Source organism: Gekko japonicus, unplaced genomic scaffold (genome assembly GCF_001447785.1).
Source record: "Gekko japonicus isolate JY-2015 unplaced genomic scaffold, Gekko_japonicus_V1.1 scaffold457, whole genome shotgun sequence".
NCBI classification, from domain to species: domain Eukaryota; kingdom Metazoa; phylum Chordata; class Lepidosauria; order Squamata; family Gekkonidae; genus Gekko; species Gekko japonicus.
The window spans coordinates 1080375-1094217 of NW_015164196.1; the positions used below are offsets into that span (position 1 = coordinate 1080375).

At 46.0% G+C, this 13843-nt stretch overlaps 1 protein-coding gene across 3 annotated transcripts; it reads right to left on the bottom strand.

Moving 5' to 3' along the window:
- Positions 1 to 2041: 2041 nt before the first annotated feature.
- On the bottom strand, positions 2042 to 12087 carry BANF1 (barrier to autointegration factor 1). 3 transcript variants are annotated; one of them, XM_015408355.1, is made up of 3 exons: positions 12026 to 12087; positions 3809 to 3948; positions 2042 to 2691 (listed from the first exon to the last, which is right to left on the bottom strand). In XM_015408355.1, the coding sequence occupies exons 2-3, from the start codon at positions 3929 to 3931 to the stop codon at positions 2545 to 2547; spliced, it is 270 nt and encodes an 89-aa protein (XP_015263841.1). In that variant the 5' UTR covers positions 3932 to 3948; positions 12026 to 12087; the 3' UTR covers positions 2042 to 2544. The 3 variants fall into 3 exon arrangements, with proteins under 3 accessions (XP_015263841.1, XP_015263839.1, XP_015263842.1); XM_015408353.1 differs by lacking the exon at positions 12026 to 12087 and adding an exon at positions 11849 to 12019; XM_015408356.1 differs by lacking the exon at positions 12026 to 12087 and adding an exon at positions 4400 to 4417.
- Positions 12088 to 13843: the final 1756 nt, after the last annotated feature.

Here is a 13843-nt window from a genome sequence, read left to right on the forward strand (position 1 = left end):
GAGAACAAGTGCCCGTAACACTTGTTAGCCAGTTTGGTGTAGTGGTTAGGAGCGCGAACTCTAATCTGGGAGAACCAAGTTTGATTCCCCACTCCTCCACATGCAGCTGCTGGTGTGAACTTGGGCCAGTCGTAAGTTCTCTCAAAGCTGTTCTCCAGAGAGCTCTCTCAGCCCCACCTACCTCACAAGGTGTCTGTTGTGGGGAGGGGAAGGGATTGTAAGCCACTCTGAGACTCCTTCAGGTAGTGAAGGGCGGGGTACAAATCCAATCTCTTCTTCTAACACCACATAGTGACAAGGTCCTAGTTTCATGCTGGCTCAAAGCCCTCCTAGGAAAATAGAACTCCACACGGGGGGAGCCCCTGTAACTCCTTTACATGAATAAACTTCCATAGGAATTGTACCGGAAACATTTAACTGGAAGCATTTCGGGGGGGGGGAAGTTTCAGAAGAGGTGCTCAAAGAAACCAAACTGATTGGAGCTTGGGAGGGGGTGTTGTGTGAGATGTACAGCTTGCCAAAATGCACCACTTCAGACCACAGGCAGCCAGTGTCTGCTTTGAATGTTCCTTCACACAAAAAGCTCCACTTGGCAAAGAGAAAGCTAGCATAGCAAGGCAAAAGATTTTACCTCTTTCCTAGCAATGTAGGTTTCCTATTTGCTGGAATTTTTTAATACAGGAGAACATGCCAAAACACAGAGTCCAAAACAGCAGGTTCATCCTACTGCCTCATTCTCCTGTGTTTGTGTAAACCAAGCCCAGGACAATGTGAAATTAGGCATACTCGAGTCTGCCAAATATTTTCATGAATGTACTCATGCTAGTTAAATAACCACATTTGGCTACAGATCCCCTTCCTCAGCTGAAAACTGATCCAGGCTAGGCTGACATTTGGAAAACCTTCACACTACTGTGTACCAGTTTCACCACTCCTTTAAAAAAAAATATGTTTGCCACCTGCTTGGGGCTGCACTTCTAACCCTGGGATATAAGAATGTACTTTTTTATAGAAATAGGGCTGTGAGACAACGCTCTACTTCAGACACTACTTCCATCACAATACACCAAGCGCCACAGGACTCTGGGACGTTTGGAAGCAAGAGGTTTCCCCAAAGATCCTGCTGGATTTGGCCCTGTGGTATAGCAGCTTCTCCTTGGCAAGTTTTCATCTCTGCACAAGATGTGGCCACAGGGGAAGCAGCCCAAACAGCCACCCCTCACGTGGCACATGGAAATGTTATTCTGCGACTGTTGCCATATTAAGAACTGAGCTAGTCTCTGGGTACATGTTTATCAGATATAGTTTGAAGGAACATAGCCTTGGAAGTAGGATGGGGCACACCAGTCAGACAATGAATATATTGTCAAGGATCTTATGGTGTAAAGAATGCAGCTTTGCAGGAGGCACTTTTCTAGTTTATTTTATCATGGTGTCATTTGGTAGCAAGGCCACTTGTCTCCAAGCTCTGCAGCTGCCAGGGGCAAACTGGAAGTATTGTAAAGCTGTTTGTACTGACCACTTAGAACTGCAGGCATCTTCAGACTTCTTTTTAACACCCGCTTATAATTTTCCCTTTGTTTCTCATTTATTTTAAAGTTTTGTAACTGTAGGCTGAGAACTGCTAGGGAAGAGGGCTGCTCAGAGAATTGCTCATGTTTTAAAGAACTTTTACCTTTCTTAAAAGTTGGTTGCAATTTTGTAAATTAAAATTCATTTTTTACAATTATCCAGTTTGTTTTGTAATAGGCATACATGTTTTTTCCTACTCTTCAAAAAAGTTAACTTCTTTAGATACACTGTTACAGGTCAAATGCTTAGCAGGAAACTGGCAAGTCTTCAATCACTATCCACTTTGTTACTCCGGTTAGGTGCTGTGTGTATTGCACATTCCTAGAATATGGGCCCAGTTTGGACCCCGCCCAATCCTATTCTCCATTCAGAGAAGACAATCCTCCAAGTGTACCACCCTCCTCAGCCATTACCCCAATTCAGTTTCAAAAAGGGCTAAACGTCAACACAGCTCATTTTTATTGTTTAAAAACTTTACAATGATTTTTGTTCCTAACGTTTAAACAAGTGGCATAAAAGTCAGGTGGGAGGATCCAACACTGTTTGCAAATAATGTTGTCTTTCATTTAAATACACACCACTTATTTCAGGCCAATTATAGTTCAAAATCGAGGGAGACGAAAAAGTGTCTCCCTTTCAATCAACAGGCAGATAAGGCTTCAAGAGTTAGCTGGCCTGACAGTCAAAGGGAATCTATCGAAGCCACACAAAACAGACCCAATTCTACAAAGCCTTAAAACAGAACGTTCCCCTCTCCCCCTTTTCTCAACCCCCTCCCTGGATGAAAAGATGTTCGATTAAAAGACTGTGGTAACAAAAATATTTTCTGGCATTAGGAGCGATTGTCCCAGGGACACATTTTAGATGCTGGAAGTTTCACAAGGAAGAAACAAGTGGGGAGGAAGGAAGATTCAATCTCCAGCTAACTACAAAAGCCCCAACAGCATCCACTGAGGTTCTGAGCCAGAGCGTTCACAAGAAGGCATCACACCATTCCCTCAGGCAGCCGTAACAGTCTCTGGATTGCTTGGCGCTGGCACCACACGTATCTTTCAGCCACTCACGGAAGAGGTCTTCGTCCTTCTTCAGCACCAGGAACTGCCCAAGCACCACATAAGCCTAGGTTCAGAAACGGGAAAACAGAGTTTAAGCAGCTGGGACAGTGAACCCAGAGGTCCCACAAATCTGCCTGCCACAGTCATCACTGCAAGAATGCTCTGGGATCAGCTGTACTCCCAGACGCTGCCCTCCTCTTTCCCCAGCACCAGCTGGTGCCGAACATGCTGATGGCCTTCTCACCTCGCCTTCTCCTTGCCCAGCATCAGCCAGTGTTCAGCACACGAGCTGCTTCTGCCGGCCTTTTCCAGCCCAAGCAGGGCAGAGTCCAACATGGCAAGCAGCAGCACTTAATCTGCTGACAATTGGGAGTGGCTAGGGGCTCAGGACCCAGTGGAGGCAGATCACCTGTGGTGCTGGGAAGCTAGAGAGCCACGGAGACACACAGAGGTAGAAACAGTGGAAGTTGGTTCACCGCAGGGCCAGCCGGAGCAGAGGATCTTGTATGAAGTCTTGCACTCTGGAGAGTGCGTCGAGTGATCCTCCTCGTAAAACAGATTGTTGAACTTAACGCTCTGGACGCAATTGCTTTGAATTGGGCACTAGACCTCATCTCTCCAGGGCACATTTTTAATTGTATGGCATCTCTAGGGCATAGTCACTCTGAGGACAAGTTGTGAGTGGGCAAGGCAGCCGAGAGTGGTTGACTCCCCACTATGTCAAGGAACCCTTCTTCAGACCAGCCCCTAACCCAACAGCCAAGAAGCCCTGAAACAAGAGGTTGTAGAAGGCAGGCTGGTTTCTCTGAGCATGGTTCTCCGACAGCACTCTGACAGCACTTATGGCAATCACTTGGGCACCCCCCTCTCAAGAAGAGCAGCAAAGGACTGAACACGTTAAAGCCAATGCTCCCTCTGAGCTGTGGAGTCTTGTGAGCAAAAATTCTATTTTGTGAGCTACTGGCATTAAAGTTGTGAGTGAGCGATTTGGCTGCTGCATAAATCAGTTTGCTCTGGAGCCATCCTTCCTGAGCGGAGACAAAAATGTGTGAGCCGGAGGCTAAAAAACTGTGAGCTAGCTCACACTAACTCAGCTTAGAGGGAACACTGATTAACGCCCAACCCTCCAGCTAGGTTAATCCCCACCCCCACCCAGTAAGCTTTCAGAACCCAGAAGATACCTTATCAAAGCCTTTGTCTTCCAGCTTCTTGCCAAGTACATCCCCAATGCCGGCCAGAGTGCCAACAGGCTTCTCGCCCATAGGTTCTGCCACAAAATTCCGGTGTTTCTGGCTGGTGGTCATGTTGGCTGCTGCTCTGTCTGCAGGCAAGAAGAAAACCAAGGATCAACCAGGTATCATAACTAAGAGGGCAGGACAGAATATTACTAACCCACTACAAGCACACACACACACACCAGCCAATACCTGCTGACCCACTAGGCCAGCTGCTGTCACAGTATCATCACAGCTGACTCATTGCCTGTTTCAGGAAAGATGGGACCAAGGGGCCCATGTGGAAGGAAGCTTTAGCCATCTACATTCCCCACCCTTGATTAAACCAGGTAGCTCTGATGCCACCATGACCCAATCGGGAGTTCTCCCAGAACCTGTCATCTTCTCTGGGCTACAAGTGTCCTGCAGGTAACCACACTTTGGGAGACAAGAAACAAAATACTTAGCTATCATTCAGATGGGGCTGTTTTGGAAAACAGCAGCAATTTATGGCATAAAGTATAGGCAACCTCATTGCTGTTCTCCAAAGAACTGTACCTCCTTAGGCAGGGAAATATCCAGTCAACTATGGCATCACCAGCTAATTTTGCAGGTACCAGATCTCATGAAGCTGGTCCTGTAGATTCATTCCACTAATGGCGGTGTCTTCCCCAGGTGAAAACCTTAAGGGAAAAATTAAATAAACTGCACCGAATTTTAAGGGGGGCATCAAAACATGTTACCAAGACAATTTTAGAGAAAACAGATAAAGAGAAGTTTTCAAGCAATGATTTTAACAATGCCCTTAAAAAGACACAACTTCTGAAAAACCGGTCTCTGATCATGCTACAGTCAATTGCTAAGTGGCTGCGATTTCTCCAGTCACGGTCAAGAACAAACGGAGTCTGTGCGTTGCTATTGTGTGCTACAGCTGTGCACAGCTTTTGACCCATCAATGTCACTGTTTCCAGATAAGGCAACGACTTCAAGGTGGTAGCAGCTGGCATTACTTACACTGCTGCTAAATAAGGCAACATATAATACTGGAGCAATGACAAAGTATACCAGCACCCCCTGCTGATCAATGGCCACTGTAGCACAACATGGAACCAAGCCACAAGGATTCTTTTGTTTTAGAACTTGCAAGGGTGCCAACAGCTTTCAAGTTCTTCTTTCTTCTTCTGCAGATCTTCTGTTCCAGGTCTGAGACCCTCAATATCAGTACTGAACACCAGATGCCAAGCCAGTCTGTTTGGCTCTAGCAGCTGAAGAGACACATTATAGAGCTACATGTTTCAGATACAGATCTGCCCCAATTCAGCAAGTAAGAAGGAGGAGGGTGGTGGGAACTTCAGTTTCAAGAATAAAGGGCTCATGTAGGTAAAGCCTGCCGAACCCACTGGTGGGCTGCTCACCTTCTTCGCAGCCCCACCCTCAAATCAGTTACTTATATATGTGGACTTCTTCCACCGTCTACACTTGAAGGAATACTTTCACCACAGCACAGAACACACTTGGACAGACAGCTTCAACTGCCAAACAGCTACCTCCTCGCCCTTCTACCAATGAACACTATAAGGGTGAACAATTAGCTCCCACTCGACACTACGGAAAGAAGGACTCCATGTGGATTCCCCCCCCCCCAAAGACCACAACACCACACCAGACCTATATACAGAATGCTTCTGCCACTGGGCCCAAGCTGAAATAATCAACAAAATACACCACTCAAGATCCAATCTCAGCCGCACAGAGAAGAATGGCATAAACAGCCTGAAAAATAATCCAGATATTATAATAAAGTTAGCCGACAAGGGAAGAGACATTTTCATAATGGACAAGACAAACTATATATGAGAGGTTGAGCGACAACTCTGGAACACCAGTTTCTACAGGCCACTATCCTCAGACCCCACATATGAATACCAGCAAGAACGCAACAAAATTATGAAGAAAGTACCAGCACACATACAGGAACCCCAAGAACCTCGACCAGGCACTTTCTGCCTCCTGCTGGCAACCCTGGATGTCCCATTGTCTCGAGCACAGGCACCATCACTTTAGGAGTATCAGGATCTATGGACTCCATCCTGAGACCATACATTATTAATACTCCCAGCTATGTCTGTGATACCACAGAATTCCCGAGGAAACTGCATTCCATCGACAATCTCCCAGAAAACAGCATTCTAACCACCATGGATATTGATTCTCTGGCCCCAGTCACACGGGCTGGATATCGCGGGGAGGGGGGCGTGGCTAATTGCCCCTGCGCAGTTTGATGCGCAATTACGCGATCAGATGCGCCGGCGGCACACCACGGGTCCTTCCCTCGGCACCAGCGGGTAAACGAGGGACTGGAGGGGAATGCCGTGTTCCGGCACGATCACACCACGGGCATCTGGAGGCAGCCCGTGGCAAACGTTTACTAGTACCTTGGAGGTAGTAGTTTTTTTAACTCGCATTGTCGGCGGTAAGCCACGGGTGCACTCCACTTCCCAGATGTTGGGGTGTGATCGCGCTCGGATAATCCGCCCACCATCCGTGCATCTCCTGCGGCAACTTTGCCGTGTGACCGGGGCCTCTGTACACCAACATCCCCCATAAGGATGGACTGCAATCCATTAGAGACCTCATCCCTGACAACACAACAATAGATTTTGCCACTGAACTCTGCATGTGTGCTCTCACCTGTAACTACTTCAGGTTTGGTGAGCCAGCGTGTCCGGCAAGGCGGGATATAAACAGAAACAATAAATAAATAAACGTATACCTCCAAATCAATAGCACAGCTATGGGCACCCAAGTAGCTCCACAGTATGCCAACATTTACATGGCGGATCTAGAACAGCGTTTTCTGCACTCCTACCCATTGACACCTCTCCTTTACTTGACATTCACGGATGACATTTTTATTGTCTGGAGTGGACCCATGGCAAAGAAGCCCTTGAGAGATTCCACCAGGCTTTCCACAACTTCCACCCCACCATCTAACTATGAATTACTCTAAGAAATAAACTTTCTGGACACCACAGTATGGATACCACATTATACCGGCAAACAACAGTTCGGCAAACATATCTACATGCTACCACCACAACCACATCAAACAATCCATTGTGCATAGCCAAGCCCTACACTATAGTCGCATCTGCTCCAACTCTGCAGACAGAGATACTCGCTTGAAGGATCTGCAACAAGCATTTTTGCAACTACAATATCCTCCTGATATGGTGAGAAAGATGGCTGGAAAAGCCAGAATGATACCCAGTGACAGATTGCTACAAGACAAGCCCAAGGAGAATAACAGAACACCACTGGTGGTGAGCTACAACTCAAGCCAGTTCAACGCATTATTGATGACCTACAACCCATGTTGGATAATAACGCTTCCATTACACAGATACTAGACAGCCTGCTAACCTACAACAACTTCTCACCTGCAATGACAAACTACTTAACAGTAGCACAGACTCTGGTACCAAGGCCTGCAACAAAACAAGATGCCAATTTGCTCTTGTATAGATCCAAACAACACCAACAGTGAACCCAGCAACATTAGCCATACCATCTCAGGTTCATATTCCTGCTCATCCTCTAATGTGATTTATGCCATCACAATGTCAACAATGCCCTTCCACCCTCTACACTGGACAAACAGGCCAGTCCCTTCGACAAATAATTGACATAACAACAACATTCAAAAACCAGTGGGGGAAGAAGAAAAAGAGATTGGGTTTATACCCCACCCTTCACTCAGAGTCTCAGAGCAACTTACAAACTCCTTTCCCTTCCCCTCCCCACAACAGACACCCTGTGAGGTAGGTGGGGCTGAGAAAGCTCTGAGAGAACTGCTCTTTTCAAGGACAGCTGTGACAGAACAATGGCTTGCCCAAGGTCACCCAGCAGGTGCAAGTGGAGGAGTGGGGAATCAAACTCGGTTCTCCCAGATTAGAGTCCGCACACTTAACCACTACACCATTCTAACCTTCCAGGACATTCAGTTGCTGGGCTAAAAGTAGCAGTTCTCTTACAAAGGAATTTCAAAGGGAGATTAGAAAGAGAAACAATGCATCCACCCAGAATGAATCAAGACCTGTCTCATTACCAATGCTGATTTCCCCATGCCTATTACTCCTCTGCATATCTCACCAAAATCCAATCACACCTGATATTGTCATTCACCTGCCTACTAATTTGCCTACTAATGTCATTTGGCACCTGAAATCACTCCACTTTACAATAAGTAGAACAAATGGAATCCCATTCTAGCTGTATTTGAAGAAGTGAGCAGTGACTTATGAAAGCTCATCCCCTGCCACATATTTTGTTAGTCTTTAAGGTGCTGTTGGACTCTTGCTCTTTTCTACTGCTAGAGACAGACTAACACGGCTACCCATCTTGATATATGTGGACTGGGAGCCTTTCAGGATAGCATTTGATTTTGACCTTCACAGCTTTCTAAAAGTTTTGTTGCCTCCGCTGGTTTTTTTAAATTGTTTTAATTCTACTGCTATTTTAATTCTTTCAGTTTTTAAAATTATGATTCTTGTAACTTGTATGTAAGAGCGGAAATATATCACTATTGGGGACTGGATGAAGAAAAAAATACTGGGGAGGAGGGAGAGGGTTAGTGATGTGAGATGGGAAGTTTTCCAAAATAAGAAATTTTTGCAGAAGAATTTTCAATTCCATTTTTCCCCATGGAATTTTTTCCATCCCACATATGTCAATACAGTCTGTTATCTACAGTTGTCAGGGCTGTTACGCTGCAAATCAATCATGTTAGATGTGCTAAATGTGGAATATCTCATCACTTGCACATGGTGTTTTTGCGTTCTTTTGCTAACATTAGGCACTGAAATTATTTAAATTTGAATCAGAATGTTTTCTAGAAAATTTTCCAATTAACAATTTCCCAGAAAACCCACATTACTGCATAGGGCAAGGATGGATTTTGCACTGCTCACCCACAGGCCCATTTTGCTCTTCAATTACACCTTCCCCTCCCTACGCTAGTAAACACTGATCTGCCTCCAAACAGAAGGACCAGCTGCTACTGTAACTAACTTGGCTCTGAACCTCCCAACAGAAATGTTCCAGACTCCTCCATCTAGCAGCTGGCTGTTGTCACCCAACACATTTCCTCATCAGCTAACATTGCCACACACAGTCCTGAGAACCCAGGAGCCTACGCAACATGCACCACTCTGTACTTTGACACAGCCGGCCCAACTGCTTCAGACCCTCAGCTTGGGATACCTCCTGACCAGAGGGATGCTTGGGAGAGAAGTACAGACAGCCAAGCACATTGAGGAAGTACTCACACCCTTAATATGGGAGAAGAGATGGCAGAACCAAGGACAGTTTCTGTCATCTCCTTTATGTCACATTTCACTCAATGCAGCCAAGTCTGTCTCCAAAGACAAAGGTGGTCAGCCCTGTTGGTTTGAAGCAGCAGAACAAATTTAGAGTCCACCAGTGGCATCTTTAACACCAACAAAGTTTTATTCAAGGTATGAGCTTTCATGTGCATGCACACTTTCAGATTTGAAAAAGTGTGCATGCACATGAACGCTCATACCTTGAATAAAACTTTGTCCATCTTAAAAGCGCCACTTGCCTCTAAATTTGTTCCAAAGACACCATGGAGCATTTATTTACTTACGTCATTTATACTCCATTTTCCTGCCCAATGGGGACCCAAAGTGGTTTATGACCTCATTCTCCCCTCTACCATTTAATCCTAACAACAACGCTGTGAGGTAGGATAGGTTGAGACAGTGCGACTGGCCCAAGGTTACCAAGCATGGTTCCATGGCAAGAATAAGGATTCAGATCTGGGTGTCTCAGATTCTAGTCTCTTAATACTGGCTCTATCTCTAAAGTGTAGGAGTCTGTGCCACCCCACCCTGTGCTCCACTTTCCTACTGTTACTGGCATGGATCCCCGAAGGAAAAAAATGTCCACCACACCCAAACATTCCCTTTCAACATATACTTAGTACAGATGAAGAAGCTTGCTCCGTGTAGGAGCCTGTTGATGAAGGGAGCCTTTTAAGACCAGGAGAAGTGAACAAAGAACAGCAAGGCTGGGAAAGTCCAGCATCTGGGACTTTAACAACACACACACCCCATCATCCAGAATATTTTTCTATTCTTGGGGGAGAGGCTCAACACATTTTGACAAATTACTACTTTGAATCCTTCACCATAAACAAAACCTTATGCTCATTACAAACTCCCCCATCTGAACTTGAGAGAACTCCCTTGCAACGGTACCAATACTCAGTACCAGTGCGTACCACTGAGGCAGGGAAAGGGCACACAGAAGGTACAGGACCAAAAGAGAATCATCCATGTTTTAATATGAAGAGCCCTGCTGGATCAGACTGAGGGTTCACTCAGCCCAGCACCCTTATTCTGAAAGGTGCCTCCTGAAAAGACACAAAAAATGGCCTCCAAACAGCCTTCCTATCAGCATTTATTTATTTAGATACATCCTCTTTCACAGGAGATCCCTCCACAGAACCCCATACTAATAAACTACTCAAAACAGTTTAAGCCAACTAACAACAAGAGATCACACAACCGCAGAAGAGCAATACATGCAAAGTGACTCAAACAACATGTCCTTGGGAATCAAGTACAACATACATCACTGGACTATAACATACAACTAGCTATTCTCAATATCACCACAAACCCCTTTGGAAAAGTGGCATCTTACGAGCCCTCCTGAAAAACAGCAAAGATAAAGACTGCTGCACAGATAGGTCAAGAGAACTGGTGCTAAAAAGACCAATTTCTGGAGGCCAGGTGAGCAAAGCAGAGCACACTGGGCAGATCTAAGGCAGTATGCAGGCTCTTACCAGGAGAGAGTCCTTCAGATACTGAGATTTCAGGAAGTGTGGAGCAAGGAACTCTCCTGTGTACATATCATCTAACTGAGCACTTGCATAAGCACTTCTTCAGTATCTGTATATGACCTTTTCTACAGAATTTTTGGAGAGAAACAGCTTGAAGACTTGCCAAGAAGACATTGCAACTGGCTGTGGCCTTTATGCAGTGGGCATACAATGACATAAGCCCAAAAATCTGCCCTTGCTTGTTCTTAGCCCACTACTAGCAACACAAGGATCAGAATCAACACAAGGATCAGAACACACAGAATCACCTGTATGCTGCTGCTACTCAACCATTATCCACTTCAAGAAACAGAGGGAGGAGGCTTCAAGTATCATTTTTACTTTTCTACCAATTTCCAAAATGGTACTTAAAAACACAAAATAAAGCTTTTCTAATATTTTATTTATTTAAGAACAGTTATTTCCTCATCATTCTACCAAATAGCACCCAAATCTGCTTGCAAAGAAACAAAACAAAATAAATAGAAGGGATCGTAAGGAACCAGTGTGATAAGATTTCCATCCACGAAGCTCAGTAGAGAATAGGCTTGCCAATCTCCAGGTGGTACCTGAAGATCTCCCATTATTACAAGTTATCTCCAGGTAACCAAGTTCAGTGCCCCTGGAGAAAATGGCTGATTTTGAGGACGGATTCTATGGATTACATCCTGCTGAGGTCCCTCCCCTCCCAACTCTCCAGGTATTTTCCAACCCAGAGCTGGCAACCTTCCTAGAGAAATCCCTTTCCACCTCACAGGGTTGCTGGGAGTATTTAGGAAGGGGAGAACCCCGAGCTCCTCTGGAGAATGCGTAAGACAAAAACGCAGTAAAATAGACATCACCCCGTGTGTTCCCATAGCACCGCGAGAATTACAGGTACGAGTCAACTTAAAAAAATAAGCGGGGGGAATAAACGCAGCACCGAGCATCCATTTAATACCAAATCCTTCACGAAACTTGGGTTTTATCGGTCTCTTTGAGCTTATCAATGAGAAAACGGGCCATAATATAGAAAGACGAAAAAACCCGCCTTGCGAGGCAAGCCAACGAGCACCGCCTCCGCGCACATGGTGCAATGGGGGGAGGAGCCGAGGAACTACCTGGCGAGATCATCACGACTTAGGCTCGGCTGGGCGTGGGGACCGCTCAGTGCTGGCTACGGAGCTCATTGTTGGGAATTCACACCCTGCCAGCCGCACAGGCTCTCCCGCCACCCGGGGAGCAAACCGGGCCCCATCCCCTACCCCACCGCCTGCTTGGGGCGGCCCGCCGCTCACCGCTCAGCCTTCCTTCCAACCGTCGCTCCCGCCCAATCAGCGCCGGACTCACTGCGCCTGCGCCGGTTTCTACTTCCGGGTGCCTAGCCGACTACCTTCTTTGGGACTGGATTGGCTGTTCTGTCTAGTGACGTCTTCGACAAGTAAAGGGGCGCTCTAGCCTCTCTGGAGTCTCTCTATGGTTGCGCGGGTCTGGAAGTTTCTCCTCTTTGGACGCTCGGTAGAAATAATAGAGATCGAGGTGGTTATTATTGCTACAGTAAATACGGCTCCTTTTCTAATCTTGCAATTGTGTAACAAGTAATGTGGATTGTGTAGAGTCTGTGTATTTATTTATCTATAGGCAATTCCTCTAGATTGTGTAGTGACCTATAGCTTTTCTCAGCCTAATCTACCTCTCAGGGTTGTTGTGAGTGTTATACTTGGGAAGACCTGGGCTCCAATCATTGCCTGCGGTAAAACTTACTCGGTGACCCTGGCCCAGTCTCACTCTAACCTATCTCATAGGATCGGATGGGTAGCCGTATTGGTTGGTCTGAAGCAGCAGAACAAAGTGAGTCCAGTGGCACCTTTAAAACCCACAAATTTAAATTCTGGGTATAAGCTTTCGTGTGCATGCACACTTCTTCAGATACACTGAAACAGACTTCCACAAGCCTTACGTATAGGTAGAGAGAGGGGTTGTTGTGAGGACAGAGGTACATAAGCGTACCTTGAAAAGCGCCAAGATAGAATAGCCCGTCCCACGTGCTCCTCCATTCTTACACCCCCATTTTTTATGCGTTGCACCTTGGGAGTTGTAGTTCTCAGCTAGCCTTGCTGTAACCATAGCAAAGGGAATTAGAACTACAATTCCCAAGTTTGGAGTCCCAAGAGAACGTGGGGCATTAGCAGGGAGAGTCTGACGCACCGCTGTAAAGCCTCCTCCCAAGCGCAAATTTCCCACCATTGCCTTGAGCCCTCTTGCGCCCCGGCATCCGGAACCTCCCTCCACCCCACGTCCTGGAAGAGCTGCGGGGCTTGCCAGGTGCCAGCAGGGCTACGAGCGAGTGAGACCCAGTGATCTGCCCCATACCCGCAACTGCGCAACTTTCTACTGTCGGACGATCCCGCAGCCTTCTCCCTACGGGACCTACACACAGCAGGCAGCAGTGGGGAGTTGACTTCAGAGAGCCTGCCCAGTGCTTCCAAGCATGCACAGAAGCCCGTTTCTCACCCCTTTTTTAAATTGTAAACCCTAGAAGATGAGTGTTTGTTTCCCCAAAGAGCATTGTTGGGTATGGACCCCCCCCCAACTACCACCACCTAGAAAGGATCAGGAAAAGCTGTGATAGTCAGTCACCATCTGCCCAAACACAGTGAGACAGAGACTCAACTATGAAATAATTTATACGTTTATTGAAATTAAATAAGAGTCTTGTGGGAGTTCAGAGTAATTTTTCATTGTAGTATAATCTTTCATGGTCCACTTCATTGGAACGATATAGTATTTACCAGAGGGAGGCAATCTTCTATGTTGTTGTCTTGTCTGCTTCATCGGAATAGTAGATTATTTAACAGAGTAGTCATCAGGCACTGATTGAAGAATAAACATCAAGAACACTATTGATATAGATCAAGAAGGGTAGCCATGTTAGTTCACTTCTTGGAATGGTGTATTATTTACCAGAGGGAGGCAATCTAATAATGTTATTGCCTTGTCGACCTTATTAGTTCACGTCTTCGGATACCGCTAGAATGTGAGTCCATCTGTCTTCTATATTGGGGAGTAGAGTGATTTCAAATGCCAATAGCAAGCATGATATTCAGAGAGATTCA